The sequence below is a fragment of the Magallana gigas genome, chromosome 5 (assembly GCF_963853765.1).
Source record: "Magallana gigas chromosome 5, xbMagGiga1.1, whole genome shotgun sequence".
NCBI lineage: Eukaryota > Metazoa > Mollusca > Bivalvia > Ostreida > Ostreidae > Magallana > Magallana gigas.
Window position 1 is genome coordinate 47636890 of NC_088857.1, and position 18708 is coordinate 47655597.

Sequence of the window (18708 nt, forward strand, 5' to 3'; positions counted from 1 at the left end):
ATGTTAGCGGGTTATGTTAATTTTCTCTGCAAAGATTATTACCTTCATAGACTGGTATATATTAAAATATTTCTTTCATCACAGATTATAGAGAAATAATGGAAAATCAAAGTGCTAAATTTTGCCCTTAAAGCTTTCAAATTTTTTTCTTCTTTCAAATTTGAAATTGCACCTAAATATTAGTAAATTTCTGAGCCCAAATTATATTTAACATGAATTAAAAATATTTACCGGGAAAAGTGATAAACAAGAAAAAAATCTTTTAGTGGTAAATGATTTCAAGAGGAGGGAGTGTTACACTTAGCCCTAAATACATACCCAGCACTGAAAATCGACCTTCACCACCACCGATAGTCCTCAGCTGACAACTGAAAGTAGGTCAAGGCCACAGAGATGCAGGCTGTAACCCCAATCAGAATTCCGTAAACGATGAAAAGAATTCCATAGAGGGCGTACTGCTCCCGACCCCAGAGGGTTGCAAAGATGTAATACATTTCCACTGATATGGCACTGTATTTAAATGAAATTGAAAACTTGTTTATACACTATTTTCTTCAGTGCAATACAAGTAAGTTCTTATATAGAAAGTATGACAAAAGAAGACTTAATCTGAAAACAAAAATTAAAAGTACATACAGAAGCAGATTAAGGCTGCAGCAGTATCTTCTAATATCAAAGTTATAGCAAGTCAATAATTGATGGATCATAAAAAATTACTAGATCATAGAACTGAAATAATATCTCAGAAAATATCATATACATGTATAATTATACATATATTCAAGTCTGTTCATATCAAAACCCATAAGAAATTCAATACAAGTCTTTTTCATATGTTCTACTGCCTATATCACTCACCACAGACTGTGTCTGATTTACATTTGGAAATATCTTTCTATATAAAGATGTAAGAATCCATATTAAAATGTTCTGACACAGACTAGAACCAGCCATCTAGGATATTTTCTTCACATAAAGAATAAAATACATGGTTGGAGGAAGGAAATCCAAAATGAACTCAGCATATCAGGGCATGGCCCAGGGGCATAACATTTAACATTAAATATCATTTAACTTTCAATATGAGAAGAAAGGAGATCTATGGCTACAGAATGGAGAATTTCAATAAAACAGGACTGACGGACTAACTGACTGGCTGACAGAAGGGTAAAAACATGATATCCTTCGGAACCTGTTGTAGTTGGGTATAATAAGACTGGATGTGAAACAAATGCCAAATGAGCAAGATAATCACTGCAACAGCTCTTTGTTGTTGCTACGTGAGCTCAGTAAAATGAAAAACATGTTCAAATGCCGCAGATGTCCAGTGAAAACGCGATAGAGATGGAGAGACTTCCCAAAGAACTCCGAGAGGTCATCTGTGCAAGCGCAATGGAATTATCACTGTGGCAAAACATTATATTTCTACCTAGTATTTATCAGAACGCAGAGCTAGAGCCCATACTTTATGAATGCTCAAAGTGCTGCCATCACATTGAGAATGAAGATGCTGCTGCATTGTTGCAGAACTGTAGGATATTCTACTGGGCCCACCTTGCCATTCTGCAATTTTCATTAAGCAGCCCTAGTGTGACAGTGGTGGAACTGAAAGCAAATAAATTTGAAGTAGCTGCTTACTTTGCCTTAAAAACTCTTCAGATTCTTAGTTCGATATCTTCCGAAGTTGCTCATCCTTCTTGAATTAATCTATTCACACCAAGTTAGATTTAAAATCATGTAATTTCACTTATTTAATGATTAATTCTCATAATTAATTTCAATTATCTTTATGCATCTAATTTAAAACTACCATCTGTACAGTTTACTACATGGTGGGAGATATCAAAGTTAATGCTTTTAATTGCTAGAAAAAGGAACTCCACAGTCTGGCAAGATCACGCTCAGATGATCATGTCAACTGAACTGGGAAGTACTGTTTCAAGCTTGATTGATAAGCAGTAACATTTTGAAGGTCGTACAAATTATGAAAAGTTCAGCCTTTCACGACCTCCAATCCTCAGCATTGTCTGATAACTCTAAACATTTTTGTTTGTACCATAAATCTGCCTTTTATATAGATAAATTTATTAGACGTGTAGTGTTAATATTACATTAAACAATTCAACCAACTGCTCTGCTTAATGGCTCCATGGAGACCTACTACTTAATGGTAAAAAGGTTTGAGCACCAATGCACCGGTACAAACAGTTTTTTTTGTTTTTTTTTCTCTAATTTTATCTCAACTTGTACATTAATTCAATTATATCCATCGTGGCCAAAATTGCAATAACTTCACAAAATGCATGGATACTATTTAAAAATTTCTTTCTATTTTATTTCATTTATAAAGGTCGAAGACTACATAACATTTTTATGATGAAAAAAAAAATACTTTAAAGATGAGGATCGGAGAACCCTAGGTCTATTGACGCATAAGTTATTCATGATCTATTATTTGCTGTGTATTAATTGCTTATTTGTTAGAATCAATTTGTCATCTTCTATAACAAATAAATCTCTCCATAATTTGTAGTAAGAATTAAATAATTTGGGGTAATAATTAGATAATTTGTGGTAAAATATAATTTTGCGTATCACACACACACACACACACATACATACTTACACACATTTTGCGATCATATTTGATTTTTATCCATCGAGTTGTGCGTTTCCTATCCCCAAGCCTAGGCAAGGGAATAGAATAGGGGATTAAAAAAAACTGCGATGGCCGATAGCGGCCGCCACACTACACTAACGTTTTGTGTGTAGCGTGTACAACGTTTCACCGAAACCTTACTAACACATTACACCTATAAGTAAAAGTGTACAGTGTCATTGCAAAATTCCATGTACACTCTACAACAACATTGTGTGTGCAAAGTGTCAGGAAAAGTTTCATGTACACTCTACATCTAAAGGTGGTATCAAATAAAATTTATATCTTATTTAAAAAATAAAGTGAATTGTAAAGTTTTTGTTTGATAATACAGATTCTGTGATTAATAATATAGTGGACAAAATGGAATGCAAATATTTTTAAACGCCAAGCAGTATTTACAAAAGTCACCAATTGTCAAAGGAACGGTCCTTTAAAATAGGAAAGAAAACAATCGTTTCATTATCATCCCCCGAATTACGTATTGGAATGCACGAAGACCTACAAACAAAATAGACAATTTCCTTCTTTGTTTTCAATTCTGCATAAATTTGGAAATTGTATTTATTAATTATATTCAAATTTAAACAATTAAACATTTAAAAATAAGTAACTTACATGCTCCACTTTAAGATTTTTCTCCAGAATGTTCAAGTCTCTCGCATAAGCTATTGTGAATCCAATAAACACATTCGTCTTGAAACTAAGACTAGATGATTTATGAACCAATTAAAATAGGAAAGGGGGACCGATATGGGGGAAGAGAAAGAAGAACATTTCTTTCCATATTGTTACTTGTTACCATCTGTGTACATGAAACTTTTCCTGACACTTTACGCACATAACGTTGGTGTAGAGTGTACATTGTACATTTTGTACACTTTTACTTGTAGGTGTAATGTGTCAGTAAGTTTCAGTGAAAATGCTGTACACGTTACACAAAATACATTTGTGTAAAGTGACAGCCGCTATCGGCCATTGAGAAAATAAACAAGTTGGATAAAACTCATATACTGTTGCAAATCATGAGAGATTCTTTTTATCACATATTTTACCACATTTTCTGTTAAACCTCAGTCTATTCTGCACACATTACATTTACTGCAAGACGACAACATCTTTACACATGGATTTTTGTCAATTTATGAAAAAAGGTAGCATTAAATGCTTTACATAAATGACTTTACATTTTTAACTGAATTTTTTGTTACATTGTCATTCTATGTCAATCAACCGCCTAGAGCTCATCATGTTTAATTATTTCGTCATGTGGCGTGAGAACACGCAGTGTAATATCAAAAATTTATTACATAAATGATATCCATATTTTGAGCTAAACATTAGTGATATATATATATATATATATATATATATATATATATATATATATATATATATATATATATATATATATATATATAAATGCTTAATGATATACTAGTATATGACTTACTTCATAACAGGTTTAACAGCATTGTATTGTTTACGGGCTTCATGTTGCTTGAAAATAACTTCATAAAGTATGGACATTTTTAACGAACCCATTCTTCATCATCGTCATCTTTTTTCGTCCATATGCGACTTTTGTATAATGAAAGCGAGTGTTGTAAGATAATGCGATTGGATCGCACAAAAGACCAGATGATCGGACGATTGAACGCGCGCCGATGCGATAGGACGAGCGACGCTCATCCGAACATACGTTTCGTCGTGCGAATGCTTGTACGAGTCAGAGTGGGTATACTTGTACTGGTATATACTACCCCTTTCCGACGCTCTTCAGTAGAAATAGTTGAAGGCAAGAGAAGATGACAGAAGCAACAGCCAAAATCAAGTTGTGGCCTGAAACAGATATGCTTATACTGAGTATACTGTATAAGAGGTATTCGCTCCCGTTTTATTTTCGATTATTTCGCTCTTTATTGTCAGTGAGCGGATTAAGACTTGCCGAATTCCAATGTCTCGTATTATCTCTCTTTTATCACAACATAATTGGGGCGAATTCAAGACGAGGCAAAACTGTAAGTAGAAGCGAAAATAATAGGCGAAAATAACCATGTATCCAGTATATGCTAGTGACAAAGCATGAAAACTAAAACCGATAAATCTTGCAATGATAGTAAAACATTGAAAACTTATATGAGACACGTTGACCAATAGTCTCATGGTCGCACAACACACGCATAAACAGCTGCAATTTATCTTACTATCTTAAAAAATAGTGCATCGCTCTTGCAAGGACACGATACGTTGTAAAACATTCGTTCCATTGTTCGTGCGTTGCATTGCAATAATTTGGATCGCATTTGGTCGCGTCTGAATAGTGTGTATGTCCATAATTTTGAGGAGAAGATGCGACCACAAAAACGCATGCAACGAACGAGAGAGCTCGGGCAACGTATGCAATAGCTCGTGCGAAACCAAAAGATTTCGATCGCGAAATGTTGTAAAGTGCTCATGCGCCAATTGTGAAAGGGGCTTTATATACAAGGTATCCGTGTGACGGTGCTTATTTACGAGCGGTGTTCAGCTTTACGCTACTGGATACGTGGTGTAGCTCTCTGATAGGAGCAGAGTGGAAGCAACGTTTTGACGTTGACTTGAGTTATGGGTTACTTGTAGCTCTGTGATAGGATCCGATAGGATGCACCTTCTTGCCTACCAAGGCCAAGTTTATCGTGGTAATTCGTGTACGATTTGAAAAATAGTTTTTCTTCACGGTCATCAGTTGGTATACGTTTGGAAGTTTTGGTAAAAATAATGTAAGTAAATTCACTTAGTCAAATTCATTGGATGACATTCAATGTTTCCCCCAATAGGGAAAAACTGATTTTCAAATGACTTTAAAACATCATGAATATGTTGCTCGTAAGTTTGACATATATGTCAAATTGATTGAATAAGATTGATTATTTTTTTTCAAATTTAAATTCATTTAAGATTATACCAGACTTGCAAATGATTTATTTTAAAAATGTAAAGACGATTGCAATTTTGGTCATCATTTAAGTGTAAGTTTTGCATATCCTTCTCTGATTGATGAATTGCCGTTTTATCATCAAATCTCCATGTACAATAAAATATAAATAGCAAATCATATAGTAAATTTATTGAACAGACATCCCAAAACAATTCAAACGTTATTCTGATTCACAATTTGGGTAACAGGAATCACTTCCAACGATATCCTCCCGATGAACATCACGTGTTCTATATGTAGATCTAAACAGAAGCAGTAGTACATGTTGAAATAATGCATAATTATAAACACTTAAAAATTGTAACATACAAAGTGATTTTTGTAAAATCAATATATATGCAAATACTATGTGCAGACATACATCATACATTGATGATATACAAGATAGGATAGGTGAAGACCATTGGATTATCTGTGCTAATAACTTGATTGGGGAAAATGTAAAGGAAATAAAAATTATAAGGCAGAATGGGGCGCCTCCAATTTGTAATCTTCAAAAATTTTGAAAACGTTGAAAGGCTCAATTTATAACTGTCTGAATATACATGTATTTTGTACTTTCATTATGATAAATATAGCAAAATGTCCCATTCCACCTCATAGATAAAGAAAAGTTGCTATATTAAATCAAAACACTTTCTCTGCATTGAAAACTAAACAAATATGACCATCATATGATATCTGTGCAGGGGGTATGCATTTACACAAAGCACATTCAAATCTGAAAGTAGTCAAACATTGTCCACTTTTAACATTTACACATTATACAGTAAAACATACAGTAAAACATAGTTCCAGCAAACATGCCTATAACAAGTTCACACATACACCTTATCTTTAAATTGTAGTTTAACCTCATGGTACCGGTATATAACAAATCAAAACTCTTGACCTGGGAGCTTTGTAATAACCATGTTTTACTGCACAAACAAACACATCATATCATTATGCACAAATAAATTACCTCAATATGGACAGACTAACACAGAGCCCAAACAAAACATAGATAAGGTCCAAAAAAACGCTTACAAACATCCAACAATGTGCAACAATTGTTAACAAGATGTCAGCAACTAAGACATCAACAGTATATGTCTTTTAACCTCTAGATCAATATTTCTCTATTCATTAATTTTTCAATTTGCAGTATACAAAGGTCCAAAACATTTCTTCCAGTAGAAAAAATATCAATTCAAATCACAACAACACAGTCATGTCAAACATGCAAAATAACTTTGAAAATATATTTTTCATATTAACATACATAATACCTTTAAAAACAACTTGATCTTAGACACTTTAATTGTTATCCTAATAAATTAATTAATATATTTTAATATCTAGATCAAAATATTTCAGTTTGGATTGTTTTCATAACCTCTTGTGTTTTTCAATACAGTTTTTTTTAATTTACAGAGTATTGCTATGATACAAAAATGTATTCTTCATCAGCACAGATAAGAAAAACTTTAACTCCTATCAACGAAGACTATGACTCAAAACCAAGTACTGACTATTTTATACAATTCCTATATAATTCAATAAGTATTTATAATTCGAAAAGATGAATTGAAATTACATAAATCTCAACGAGGAATGTCTGAAAATACACTAAACTTCATCATCATTACCATGCATCAGAATCACTATTCAACCCATTCTAAAATAAAAACATAAGTTTTATCCTATCAAAAAAATGATAAACTATGTATTTTTTTAAAAAAGAAGTTTCTTTCTTTCACAAAAATCATATATCATGGTATTGCATGTATTTCTATTCAACGGAATCAAAATAAATTTTACACAATCATTTTTGAATCTAAATCCTTGGTCCCATTTGACAATAACATTTACTTCCTCACCAAAGCTAAATCATTTGAAAATTTAAGTGAAAAGCAACTACTGCATATGCTTCATGTATGTTAACTTTTCCTGATCATTTCACAATCTCAAAAATAAAACAGAATTTTTTGGTCAATCTGTACTATATAAAACCTTTTATCATCACAAAACATAACTTATGCAAATAAAAAAAATTAGTGACAATACTGATCAAAAAGAGACAAACAAGATATATGGTACATCCAAATGAGACTTCAGGCTTGATCTTACCTACTTATTTTGCCTCAGCTATGTGTATGAAGGTTGACAGTGAATGTTTCATTTCTTATTTATGATGACGCTAACAGGATTGATTTTTAAAACATCTTTCATCCTCAAGACAAAGAAATTGCTTAACTTTTAGCTTGATAAATCAATAATCAGTGATTTTTACTACGTTGTTAAATGTGATTAATGTAGCGGTAGTTCACATAGTTTAAAGACACCTGCATGGATCAATAACTGACCAGCCGGTCTCCTTAAACTATGAACCAGATTTAAATGAGTCTCAGTAGTGTAGCTGACTATAAACAATTCCCTCCTCAAGAGAAAAAGGTCTTGAGGCTTGTATTTGATATTTTTCCCAATCAGTCCATTTTCAAATTTACATAAATGTATCGCACGAAATGCAGAGATGCAAAAAAGGAAACAGTTCCCAGCATTAAGAAGAATACATAACAAGTGAGAAAGGTATAACCGAAGAACTCAATTGTTTGTAAGGCACCCGACATATTGGACCTCTTGAAGTAGTAGAACAGAGCATACAGAAACACAAAAAGGCCAGTGGACCTGAAAGTAAAATAGACCAAAATCGTCAGTGTTTTCAACATTGCTTCACATAAAAACAAATTTGAAAGAGATATCAATCAGTTGAATATCAGCATCTTAATATTTGAGAGAAAGTGAAATTAAAGATAAGATAATCAAGTATCTTGTTCATAAGCTCTGCTGTGCTAAAGATCTAGAGCAATGATATTTACCGGTACAAGTTGGTCACATAGTCTCTCACCTACATCATGTACTGTTTGTTTCATATGGTTCATAACAAGGGATTATGCTCATTAACAATATTATAATTGATTTTTCTTTAAATAACAAGCATCTGCACAGACATAAAAACGATTGTCTGACATCAAAAACAGCTAGATGGGGTTCAACAAACAGACAACACCTTTACTTGTATTTGGAGGGCATCAATTATTATGATTATAAGATGTTTAAAAAATCTAGCAGGGTCATTAACTCCTTGATATATGCCTGCATTTAGGGTATTCAATGTATAATGCAGGGATAATACTGTAGAAGCACAGATTTTCATTGGGTCAAGATTTCCTTGTTTTTACCAAAATAAGATTTCGTTGGCATTTAATTTAATCATATCATAATCTCTTTGTATTCATTAATACTTGGGTTAAAATTTCGTCACGGATTATACTGCCAACGAAAATAACGAAATTAAATCCTCAACGAATATTTCTGTTTCTACAGTAAACAAAGGACAATGTGCGGTATTATGGATTTTTTGCCCCCAATATCAAAGTTTTATAAAGAGCTTTATAATAAGGTGCACCCACACAAGTTTCACATTTCCTGGTTTATTAGTTTCTGAGAAGAAGATTTTTAAAGATTTTCTCTATATATTATGTAAAAATTCGACCCCCCCCCCCCCATTGAGGCCCCACCCTACACCCGAGGGTCATGATTATCACAACTTTAAATCTACACTATTTGAGGATGCACCCACACAAGTTTCACATTTCCTGGCTAATTTGTTTCTGAGAAGAAGATTTTTAAAGATTTACTCTATTTATTCCTATGTAAAAATTCGACCCCCAATTGTTGCCCTACCCTACCCCTGGGGGGGGGGGGGGGGTTCATGATTTTCAAAACTTGAAATTTACACTTCATGAGGATGCTTCCACTTAAATTTCATCTTTCCTGGCTGATTGGTTTCTGAGAAGAAGATTTTTAAAGATTTACTCTATATATTCTATGTAAAACTTCAACCACCCCCCCCTCCCATAGTGGTCCTACCCCCAGGGACCATGATTTGAATAAACTTTAATAAACACTATCTGAGGAAGCTTCCACACAAGTTTTAGCTTTTCTGGCCAAATGGTTTTTGAGAAAATTTTTGAAAAATATCAGCAAATTTTCAATAAATCTTAAATATCTCCCCTTTAAAGAGAAAATGGTTCTTTATTTTTGCAAACTTGAATCCCCTCTACCAAATTGTAGATTTGTGCCAAGTTTGGTTGAAATTGGCGAAGTGGTTTTGGAGAAGAAGTCGAAAATGTAAAAAGTTTACAAACAGACGGATGGACGGACAGACAGACGGACGGACGGATGGACGATGGACAAAATGTGATCAGAATAGCTCACTTGAGCTTTCAGCTCAGGTGAGCTAAAAAGTTTATGTATATATTCACCAAGATATTTGTATGAATTTCAAGTTACTTTTTACAATATCATAATACAACATGTTTTACCATGTAGACTTCAATGTAAAATTAAAGGTAAAATTTATTGGACAATCATCAAAATTTTGAAAATTCCTTTTGTGGAGTATTTTAATTTGATAACAACTTCAAAATGCAAAAATAGTCAAGAATATCGGACAATTCATTTATTGGGTACAAAATGTGGATGTTATACATCGAATACCCTGATTAATGTTTTACAGAGAGAAATGGAAATGTACATTGTACATTGTACATCGTTACCCATGTTAGTAGTTTATGTTAATTTTCTCTGCAAATATCGCTACCTTCATTGACTGGTATATATTAAAATTTTCCTTTCATCACAGATTATAGAGAAATAATCGAAAATCAAAGTGCTAAATTCTGCCCTTATAGCTTTCAAATTTTTTTTTCTTTCAAAATTGAAATAGCACCTCAATACCAGTAAATGCCTGAGCCCAAATTATATATTTTACATAAAGTAAAAATATTTTCCTGGAAAAGTGATAAACGAGAAAAAAATCTTTTAGTGCAGTAAATGATTTCAAGAGGAGGGAGTGTTACACTTAGCCCTAGATACCTACCCAGCACTGAAAATCGACCTCCACCACCACCGATAGTCCTCAGCTGACAACTGAAAGTAGGTCAAGGCCACAGAGATGCAGGCCGTAACCCCAATCAGAATTCCGTAAACGATGAAAAGAATTCCATAGAGGGCGTACTGCTCCCGACCCCAGAGGGTTGCAAAGATGTAATACATTTCCACTGATATGGCACTGTATTTAAATGAAATTGAAAAATTGTTTAAACACTATTTTCTTCAGTGCAATACAAGTAAGTTCTTATATAGAAAGTATGACAAAAGAAGACTTAGTCTGAAAACAAAAATCAAAAGTACATACAGAAGCAGATTTAAATAAGGCTGCAGCAGTATCTTTTATTATCAATTTCTTATAGCAAGTCAATAATTGATGGATCATAAAAAATTACTAGATTATAGAACTGAAATAATATCTCAGAAAATATCATATACATGTATAATTATACATATATTCAAGTCTGTTCATATCAAAACCCATAAGAAATTCAAAACAAGTCTTTTTCATATGTTCTACTGCCTATATCACTCACCAAAGAATGCGTTTGATTTTCATTTGGAAATATCTTTCTATATAAAGATGTAAGAATCCATATTAAAGTGGTCTGACACATACTAGAACCAGCCATCTAGGGTATTTTCCTCACAGAGAAGAATAAAATACCGGTACATGGTTGGAGGATGGAAATTCAAAATGAAATCAACATATCAGGGCATGGCCCAGGGGCATAACATTTAACATTAAATAACATTTAACTTTCAATATGAGGAGAAAGGAGATCTATGGCTACAGGATGGTGAATTACAAAAAAAACAGGACTGATGGACTGACTAGCTGACAGATGGGTAAAAAACATTATATATCTCGGAGCCTGTTGTAGTGGGGTATAATAAGCAGACTGGATGTGAAACAAATACCAAATGAGCCAGATAATCACAGCAACAGCTCTATTACTGATTTGTTGTTTCAGAATATTTATTTGTTATAGCATATGACAAATTGATTCTAACAAATAAGCAAGTAATACACAGCAAATAATAGATCATGAATAACTTATACGTCAATAAACATAGGATTCGTTGATCCTCATCCTGTAAGTATTTTTTTCATCATTAAAATGTTTTGTAGTCTTCAACCTTTATAAATGAAATAAAATAGAAAGACATTTTTAAAGAGTATCCATGCATTTTGCGAAGTTATTAAAATTTCAATGGCCACAATGGATATAATGGAATTAATATACAAGTTGAGAACAGATAAGAGAAAAAAAACCAAAAAACTGGTTGTTCTGGTGCGTTGGTGCCTCGAATCTCTTTACCATTAAGGACTAGGTCTCTATGGAGCCATTAAGCTGAGCAGTTGGTTGAACAGTTCAATGTAATATTAACACTACAAGTCTAATAAAGGACTGTGTGCGGTATGGTCAAATATCTGCCTCTGATTTCAACCAATTTTTAAATAGTATCGTATAAAAATCAAATCTTCACAAATCATTGTATAGAGGATGCCTAACACTTTAGTCTTGATTTTAGTCACCATTGCTCATTGGCTGTTTATCTATGACATCACCAAAATGACCTAATTCCTGCAAATTCGCAAACATATGAAAATATTCTCATTTTTGCTCTATATTTTGCATTTGGAAGTATAGAGCACAGGTCTGCTCAAGTGCGATTTAAACATATATTTTCTTCAGATAGCTATACACATTATACTAAAAAATGGTATTTGAGAATTGTAATCACTTGATAATTTGTGGTAACAATTAGATAATTTTTGGTAACAATTACATAATTTGTGGTAACAATTAGATAATTTGGGGTAACAATTAGATAATTTGGGGTAACAATTAGATAATTTGGGGTAACAATTAGATAGATTAATAAAAGATGCTGCTGCAGCTCTAATAGAATTCTGTACAAAATATAATTTCTGCATAGCACTTTCATATATACACACATATACATACACAAACACACATTTTGCGATCATATTTTAATTTTTATCAAATGTATTTTGATTTTTATCCAACGAGTGAGCGTGTTCTATCCCCAAGCCTAGGCAAGGGAATAGACGAGGGGATAGAAAACAAAGAACATGTTAGATAAAATTTGTATACCATTGCAAATCATGAGAGATTCTTTTTATCACATACTTTACCACATTTTCTGTTAAACCTCTATCTATTCTGCTAATATTACATTACATTTACTACAAGACGTCAACAACTTTACAAATGGATTTTTGTCAATTTATGAATAAAATGAAGTAGCATTAAATGCTTCAAATTAAATGTGAAGCATTTAATGCTACTTCATTTTATTCATAAATAGACAAATTTAATTTTATGACTCTACATTTTTAACTGAATTCTTTGTTATTTTTTCATTCTATGTCCATCATCCGCCTACTATCCGCCTAGAATTAATCATGTTTAATTATGTCATCATGTGACGTAAGAACACACAGTGTAATATCAAAAATTTATTACATAAATGGTATTCATATATTGAGCTAAACATTTTAAATAAATAAATAAATAAATAAATAAATATATATATATATATATATATATATATATATATATATATATATATATATATAAAAAACTTGAGTTTCATTTAAAATTCTATCACCAAACATAGCTTTCCACTGCTCTTTGAATAACACAGTCATTTTGATAATTATTCAATCCCGCATACAAACCCCATACAAATAGTTATTACAAAGAAATACCTGAAATTTTACTTTGTAAAAATATTCACTTTGTATTCTTAGTAACCTCCCCCGCCAGTCTGATTAAAATCAAACCTTCCACTAGGAATATATAGTAGATGGTTTGATTTAAATAAGACTGCCTTCCTCATATGCCAACACTTTTCTAAATATATGTTTACTATGGTATTTATAAACCAATCGTCTGCAGGTTTTGAGCTGATGACCTTGCTTACCTGAAGGGCAGGAACCCCCCGACCACACAGTGAGCGAATGCTGATCTGTACCACGGAACACTCGGAATTTCCCGCGCTATGTTCTTGGTTCTGCAGGGAGCATCAAATCCATGTGCCCAATTCTTCCCAAAAATCCCTCCAATTACAGTCAAGGGATATCCAACTGAAAAAATACTTCCTTATTTTAATTTTAAAAGATTTAAAATATCTGAAGAAAGAAACCATTCAATTTGTCCTTGTCCTGGAAGCAAATGGTGAGTTACCCATCAGTAGAAGTAAAAAAAATTTAACAATTAATATAGTAAATAGTTACTACCTAAAACAATTTAACCCTTTATTTTCGCAAGTTGAAAAAAGTCTTTTCCCACAAACTAGTAAATAATAGAATCAAGGTTTGCATCAAAGTGGCCTATTCTTAAATCATAATCCATATTAAAGTGGGTTATTTTTAAATCATGATCCATATTAAAGTGGGCTATTCTTAAATCATGATCCATATTAAAGTGGGCTATTTTTAAATCATGATCCATATTAAAGTGGGCTATTCTTAAATCATGATCCATATTAAAGTGGGCTATTCTTAAATCATGGTTCATATCAAAGGGGGCTATTCCTGATCATGAGTGTATCAAATAGGGATAATTTTAAATTATTATCAATATCAAAGTGGGCTTCTCCTAAATCAAGATACATATCAAAGTAGGTTCTTTTTGAATCATGAATCATATCAAAGTTGATTATTCCTGAATCACTATCATGAGCTCCTTTTTTTGGGTTATAATTTCACATAGATGAAGTTCAAAACTGCCTGGAAAATGAAAGCGCAGACCCAAGTTTTAAATCTGTGAGGGTTGCTTCTTGTGATCTTGTGATTAAATAAGGAATGTAATCTTGAATTATGATATCAATCCACATCAAAGAGGGCTATTCCTGAATTGTGATCCATATCAAAGTAGCCTTTTTTAAAAAATCACGATCCATATCAAAGAAGGCTTTTTTAAAGTCATAATCCATATCAAAGTGGACTTTTTTAAAATCATGATCCATATCAAAGAGGGCTCTTTTTGAAACATGATCAATTTCAAAACCCAAAAATTTGCAACATATTGGGCAGATACCTTATTACAGACACCTACCAAACATCCAAAGACACATCAACAGGACAACAGTGGTCCAAGGTAGGGCCTGGGTGGTTCCATAGCCCCAAGCCACCGAGTTTATCACTGCCCAGATCAAGAAGAAAGGCACTGGGGAAAAAGACATAAATGTTATCTGGATTATAAAACTTAATGCCTAAAAATTGTTGGGGTTTTTTATGCTATTTTATTACATTTTCTTTCAAACTAGTGCATTGTAGCAATCAGTTCATATCCCATTAAAATAAAGGCTTAAATAATTTAATTTAAATCCAAAATTGACTATCTAACTATTTAGCATACAATTGCATGACACAACATGGTCCTGGAAACATGAAAATGCTACAGTCCAGTATACATAGCACATACTTGCAAACAGACAGGAAGTAAGATTTATATTCCAGACCCAGTTCTCTCCACCCAGTTTCCTGTATGTATTTGTGGCAACATATCCAGCTATGCCTACAAGTAAAATAATAATTAAAACATTCAAAGATGAGATTACTCAATTTCAAGGTGTTTGGCACTTCAATTTCAGTCATCAATTGTTTAACCAAAGTGAATGTTAAAACGTTGTATTATCTTCCAATCTGACAAAATGTGTAAGTTAAGGCAGTCTGCAGCTTGCAGAGCAATTAAATTCTATGCAGTTACTGTATCATACACATAACCTCCATAGAAATACTTCTATTGTATAAACCTAACTGGACAGGAATGAATTGTAAATAAAACTTAGTTTCTTCCAATTAGTTTGAAACACAAATGACAATGTACATGTATTTTCTCCCCTGTGGTACATAATAGTTGGCATCATCTTTTTTCCAGTAATAATACTGGATTCTTTACTTACATAATATTACATAAATTTTTCTATATGTATATTCAAATGCATATTAAGTAGAAGTTAGGTTTGTCATGGCTGCCTAGATGACATTTGAATTTGGTTTTTCTTTTTTAATGTCAATGTCAGAAAGGCCAAAATAGGTTGTTGTGTTGTGATATTACACATGCAGTCATGCTATATGTCTATGCTACTTGTCATGCAAACATATTCTGATGTATGTCCTTATTTTCACTGCTAATTGCAAAGGAATTTCATAAGCACAAATACCTGTTTACTGTACATATTAAATCCATTTCACATATTGAATTATAAAATAAAATTATATAAATATTTTTAACACAAATTAAAATGAGCAAGTACAATTCTCATCATAAATGGGAGAATATAGATTGTCAAATTATGTCAGATTCCTTATCTAGTGTCAAAAAATTTCATTCATTTTTATATTGCACCCCCCAAAAAATATGACTTACATGACGTGAAGGCATAAAGGACAATTCCTGCCGAGTTGATGGCTCCGTGCCTGTGAACGTTGAACATCCCGAGAACAGCCATGACCATTATACCAGTAGCCAAGGCTAAAAACTGGCTCCCTACACCTAGGAACAGGAAAAAAGGAACAGAAAAACTCAACATTCTTGTCTATATTGAATAAATTGACCCTATGTTATATCTGCTCATGCAAACATGCTTTCATCATCTTTAATTTCATTAACAAAGTCTCGCTTAAAAGGGTAATACTTATTATCTGGGATGGGGTCAATTACGCGAATTGTCAATGCTTGGCGAGAACATAAGCCAAGCCCCAATTACCAATATAACCAGGGGAATATGTGATTTTTTTCCAGAGCAGCTAGAATAACATTTGGTTTAAGATAGAATAAAAACTTTTAGTCGGATAATACAAATACAAAGTTTTGATTGATAAAAACATAATTGGATTACATAGTGTAACTAAACCTATAGAGGATGAACTGTGTATGTATTTTAAACTATGTACTCTTTTTTATGCTGATGACACTGTAACTCTTGCTGAAACACCTGATGATTTACAAAATGCTCTGAACAAATTTTATTCATACTGTGAGCAATGGAAGTTAACGGTTAATATAAATAAGACAAAAATATTGGTATTTTCTAAAGGTCCAATGATAAAAAGGGAATTTACTTCAGAAATGAAATAATTGAAAATTTGAAAGAGTTTAAATACCTTGGAATTATTTTTTCACGTTCAGGGTCTTTCAGAAAAGCAAAACCACATCTATTTGAACAGGCATAGAAGGCTATGTATGGGGTCATCAGGAAAATAAGGCAATTTAAATTACCTGTCAATTGTCAGTTAGACCTTTACGATAAAGTAGCAATGCTGGTGACATATAATATTTAGATACCGCGAAATATTGAACCCGGGTTCAATATATTATGCAATATTATGAACCCGGGTTCAAAATATCGCTGCAATATATTGAACCCCCCCATAAAATATTGAACCCCGGGTTCAAAATATTATGGCTGCAATATTTTGAAGGGGGTTCAAAATATTATGGCCGCAATATATTGAACCCCGTACTGTTTCCAATTTCCTTTGGAGAGGGGGTTCAAAAACTTATGGCTGCGATATATTGAACCCCCTACCTATTTCCAATTCCCTTTGGAGAGGGGGTTCAGAATATTATGGCTGCGATATTTTGAACCCCCTACCTATTTCCAATTCCCTTTGGAGAGGGGGTTCAGAATATTATGGCTGCGATATTTTGAACCCCCTACCTATTTCCAATTCCCTTTGGAGAGGGGGTTCAGAATATTATGGCTGCAATATTTTGAACCCCCTACCTATTTCCAATTCCCATTGGAGAGGGGGTTCAAAATTTCGCGGCCATAATATTTTGAAACCCCTCTCCAATAGCAATGAAAAATAGAGGGGGGTTCAAAATATCGCGGCCATAAAATATTGAACCTGGGTTCAATATTTTATGGGGGGGGTTCAATATATCGCAGCGATATTTTGAACCCAGGTTCAATATATCGCGGGGTTCAAAATATTATATGACACCGGAACGCCTTAACATTGCTGCGAAATTCTTGCTTTTGCATCCCAACACAACAGTACACATAATTCCGTTTCATTCACTTTCAGATTGACAGGGATAGAAATTTGAATGATATTCATACATACCAGGGCTGTTCCGAAATTATTGAGACTTATACTCTTATTCCTTTGGAAAAGTAGATAAACCCCTGGAAATTCCCCAGAAAGTAAACGGGGCATCCTGATATATTGGCATGTTATTTGAATCTGTCATGCTTGTTTATTCAATGATATAAAAATGGTGGTGCAGTTTGTGAACTTTTAAGAGTATAAAGGGCATTCCAGTGACTTTAACCAAGTATTCTGACTGTTTAAATAAATTGTTGATAATTTCAGTGTTTTTTTTACCCCCCAAAATTGCTATTCTATCTATCCTTTATAAATTATACAATGCACAAACATAACACACCAGTAAGTGGTGATCTACGGAGGCTGAATGGTCAACAAATGAACCATCAGATAAACCTAAAATTTTAAAATATGATTTGTTCAGCTGTAGACTATCATTTAGTAAAGAGAATATTCATAAATTTTATCTTTTTATTTTGGGTATTTTTCTAAAGTTTTATATAGAGATCTTCTTCTATAGAAGACCAGTATAGTCTATAAATGACCATGACCTTCGAACGTTGAAAATCGTGTCACTGGGTAAGATATTTCATACCATTTTGTGGCAAATCTGATGCATGACATTGACACCACCAACGAAACAATATCCAGTACCAAGTTGTAACTAATTATCAGTGGAACTTTTTCTTGATAAAAACATTACCTAATATTGCACAAAACAGATTTTTGTGAGGAGGAAACCGAAAAACATCAGTGTGGATGATCTTCCATCCATTTTCATCCGAATCAAGTGCTTCAGCTTCATCATCATCCACATTGTATCGAGCAAAGTCACTCTTTAATACTCGAGTCTGAAACACACATCAGAGATCACAATGTTGAAGATATACAATCAGCAATAACAATAAAAAGTATGTTTGTTCGACATGTGTCTTGACCACAATATAGTTATATAATATATATAATAACATTTACATCTTTTATAAAACACATCAAAAATGCTGCCAAAATCTCACCGTTTGAGGGAAAACAGCAATC

General features: G+C 32.9%; 1 protein-coding gene across 1 annotated transcript in view; it reads right to left on the reverse strand.

The window, feature by feature from the left end:
- Positions 1-5751: 5751 nt before the first annotated feature.
- The window catches only part of LOC105323145 (transmembrane 9 superfamily member 1), a 31888-nt gene continuing 18931 nt past the window's right edge, over positions 5752-18708 (reverse strand). Inside the window, exons 9-15 of the mRNA XM_034453521.2 lie at positions 18374-18521; positions 15986-16111; positions 15038-15130; positions 14669-14779; positions 13533-13695; positions 10567-10758; positions 5752-8309 (exon numbers count right to left, since the gene is read on the reverse strand). Of these exons, the coding sequence (XP_034309412.1) occupies positions 8108-8309; positions 10567-10758; positions 13533-13695; positions 14669-14779; positions 15038-15130; positions 15986-16111; positions 18374-18521 (1035 nt within the window). The 3' untranslated portion in view covers positions 5752-8107. The remainder of the gene's footprint in view (positions 8310-10566; positions 10759-13532; positions 13696-14668; positions 14780-15037; positions 15131-15985; positions 16112-18373; positions 18522-18708) is intronic.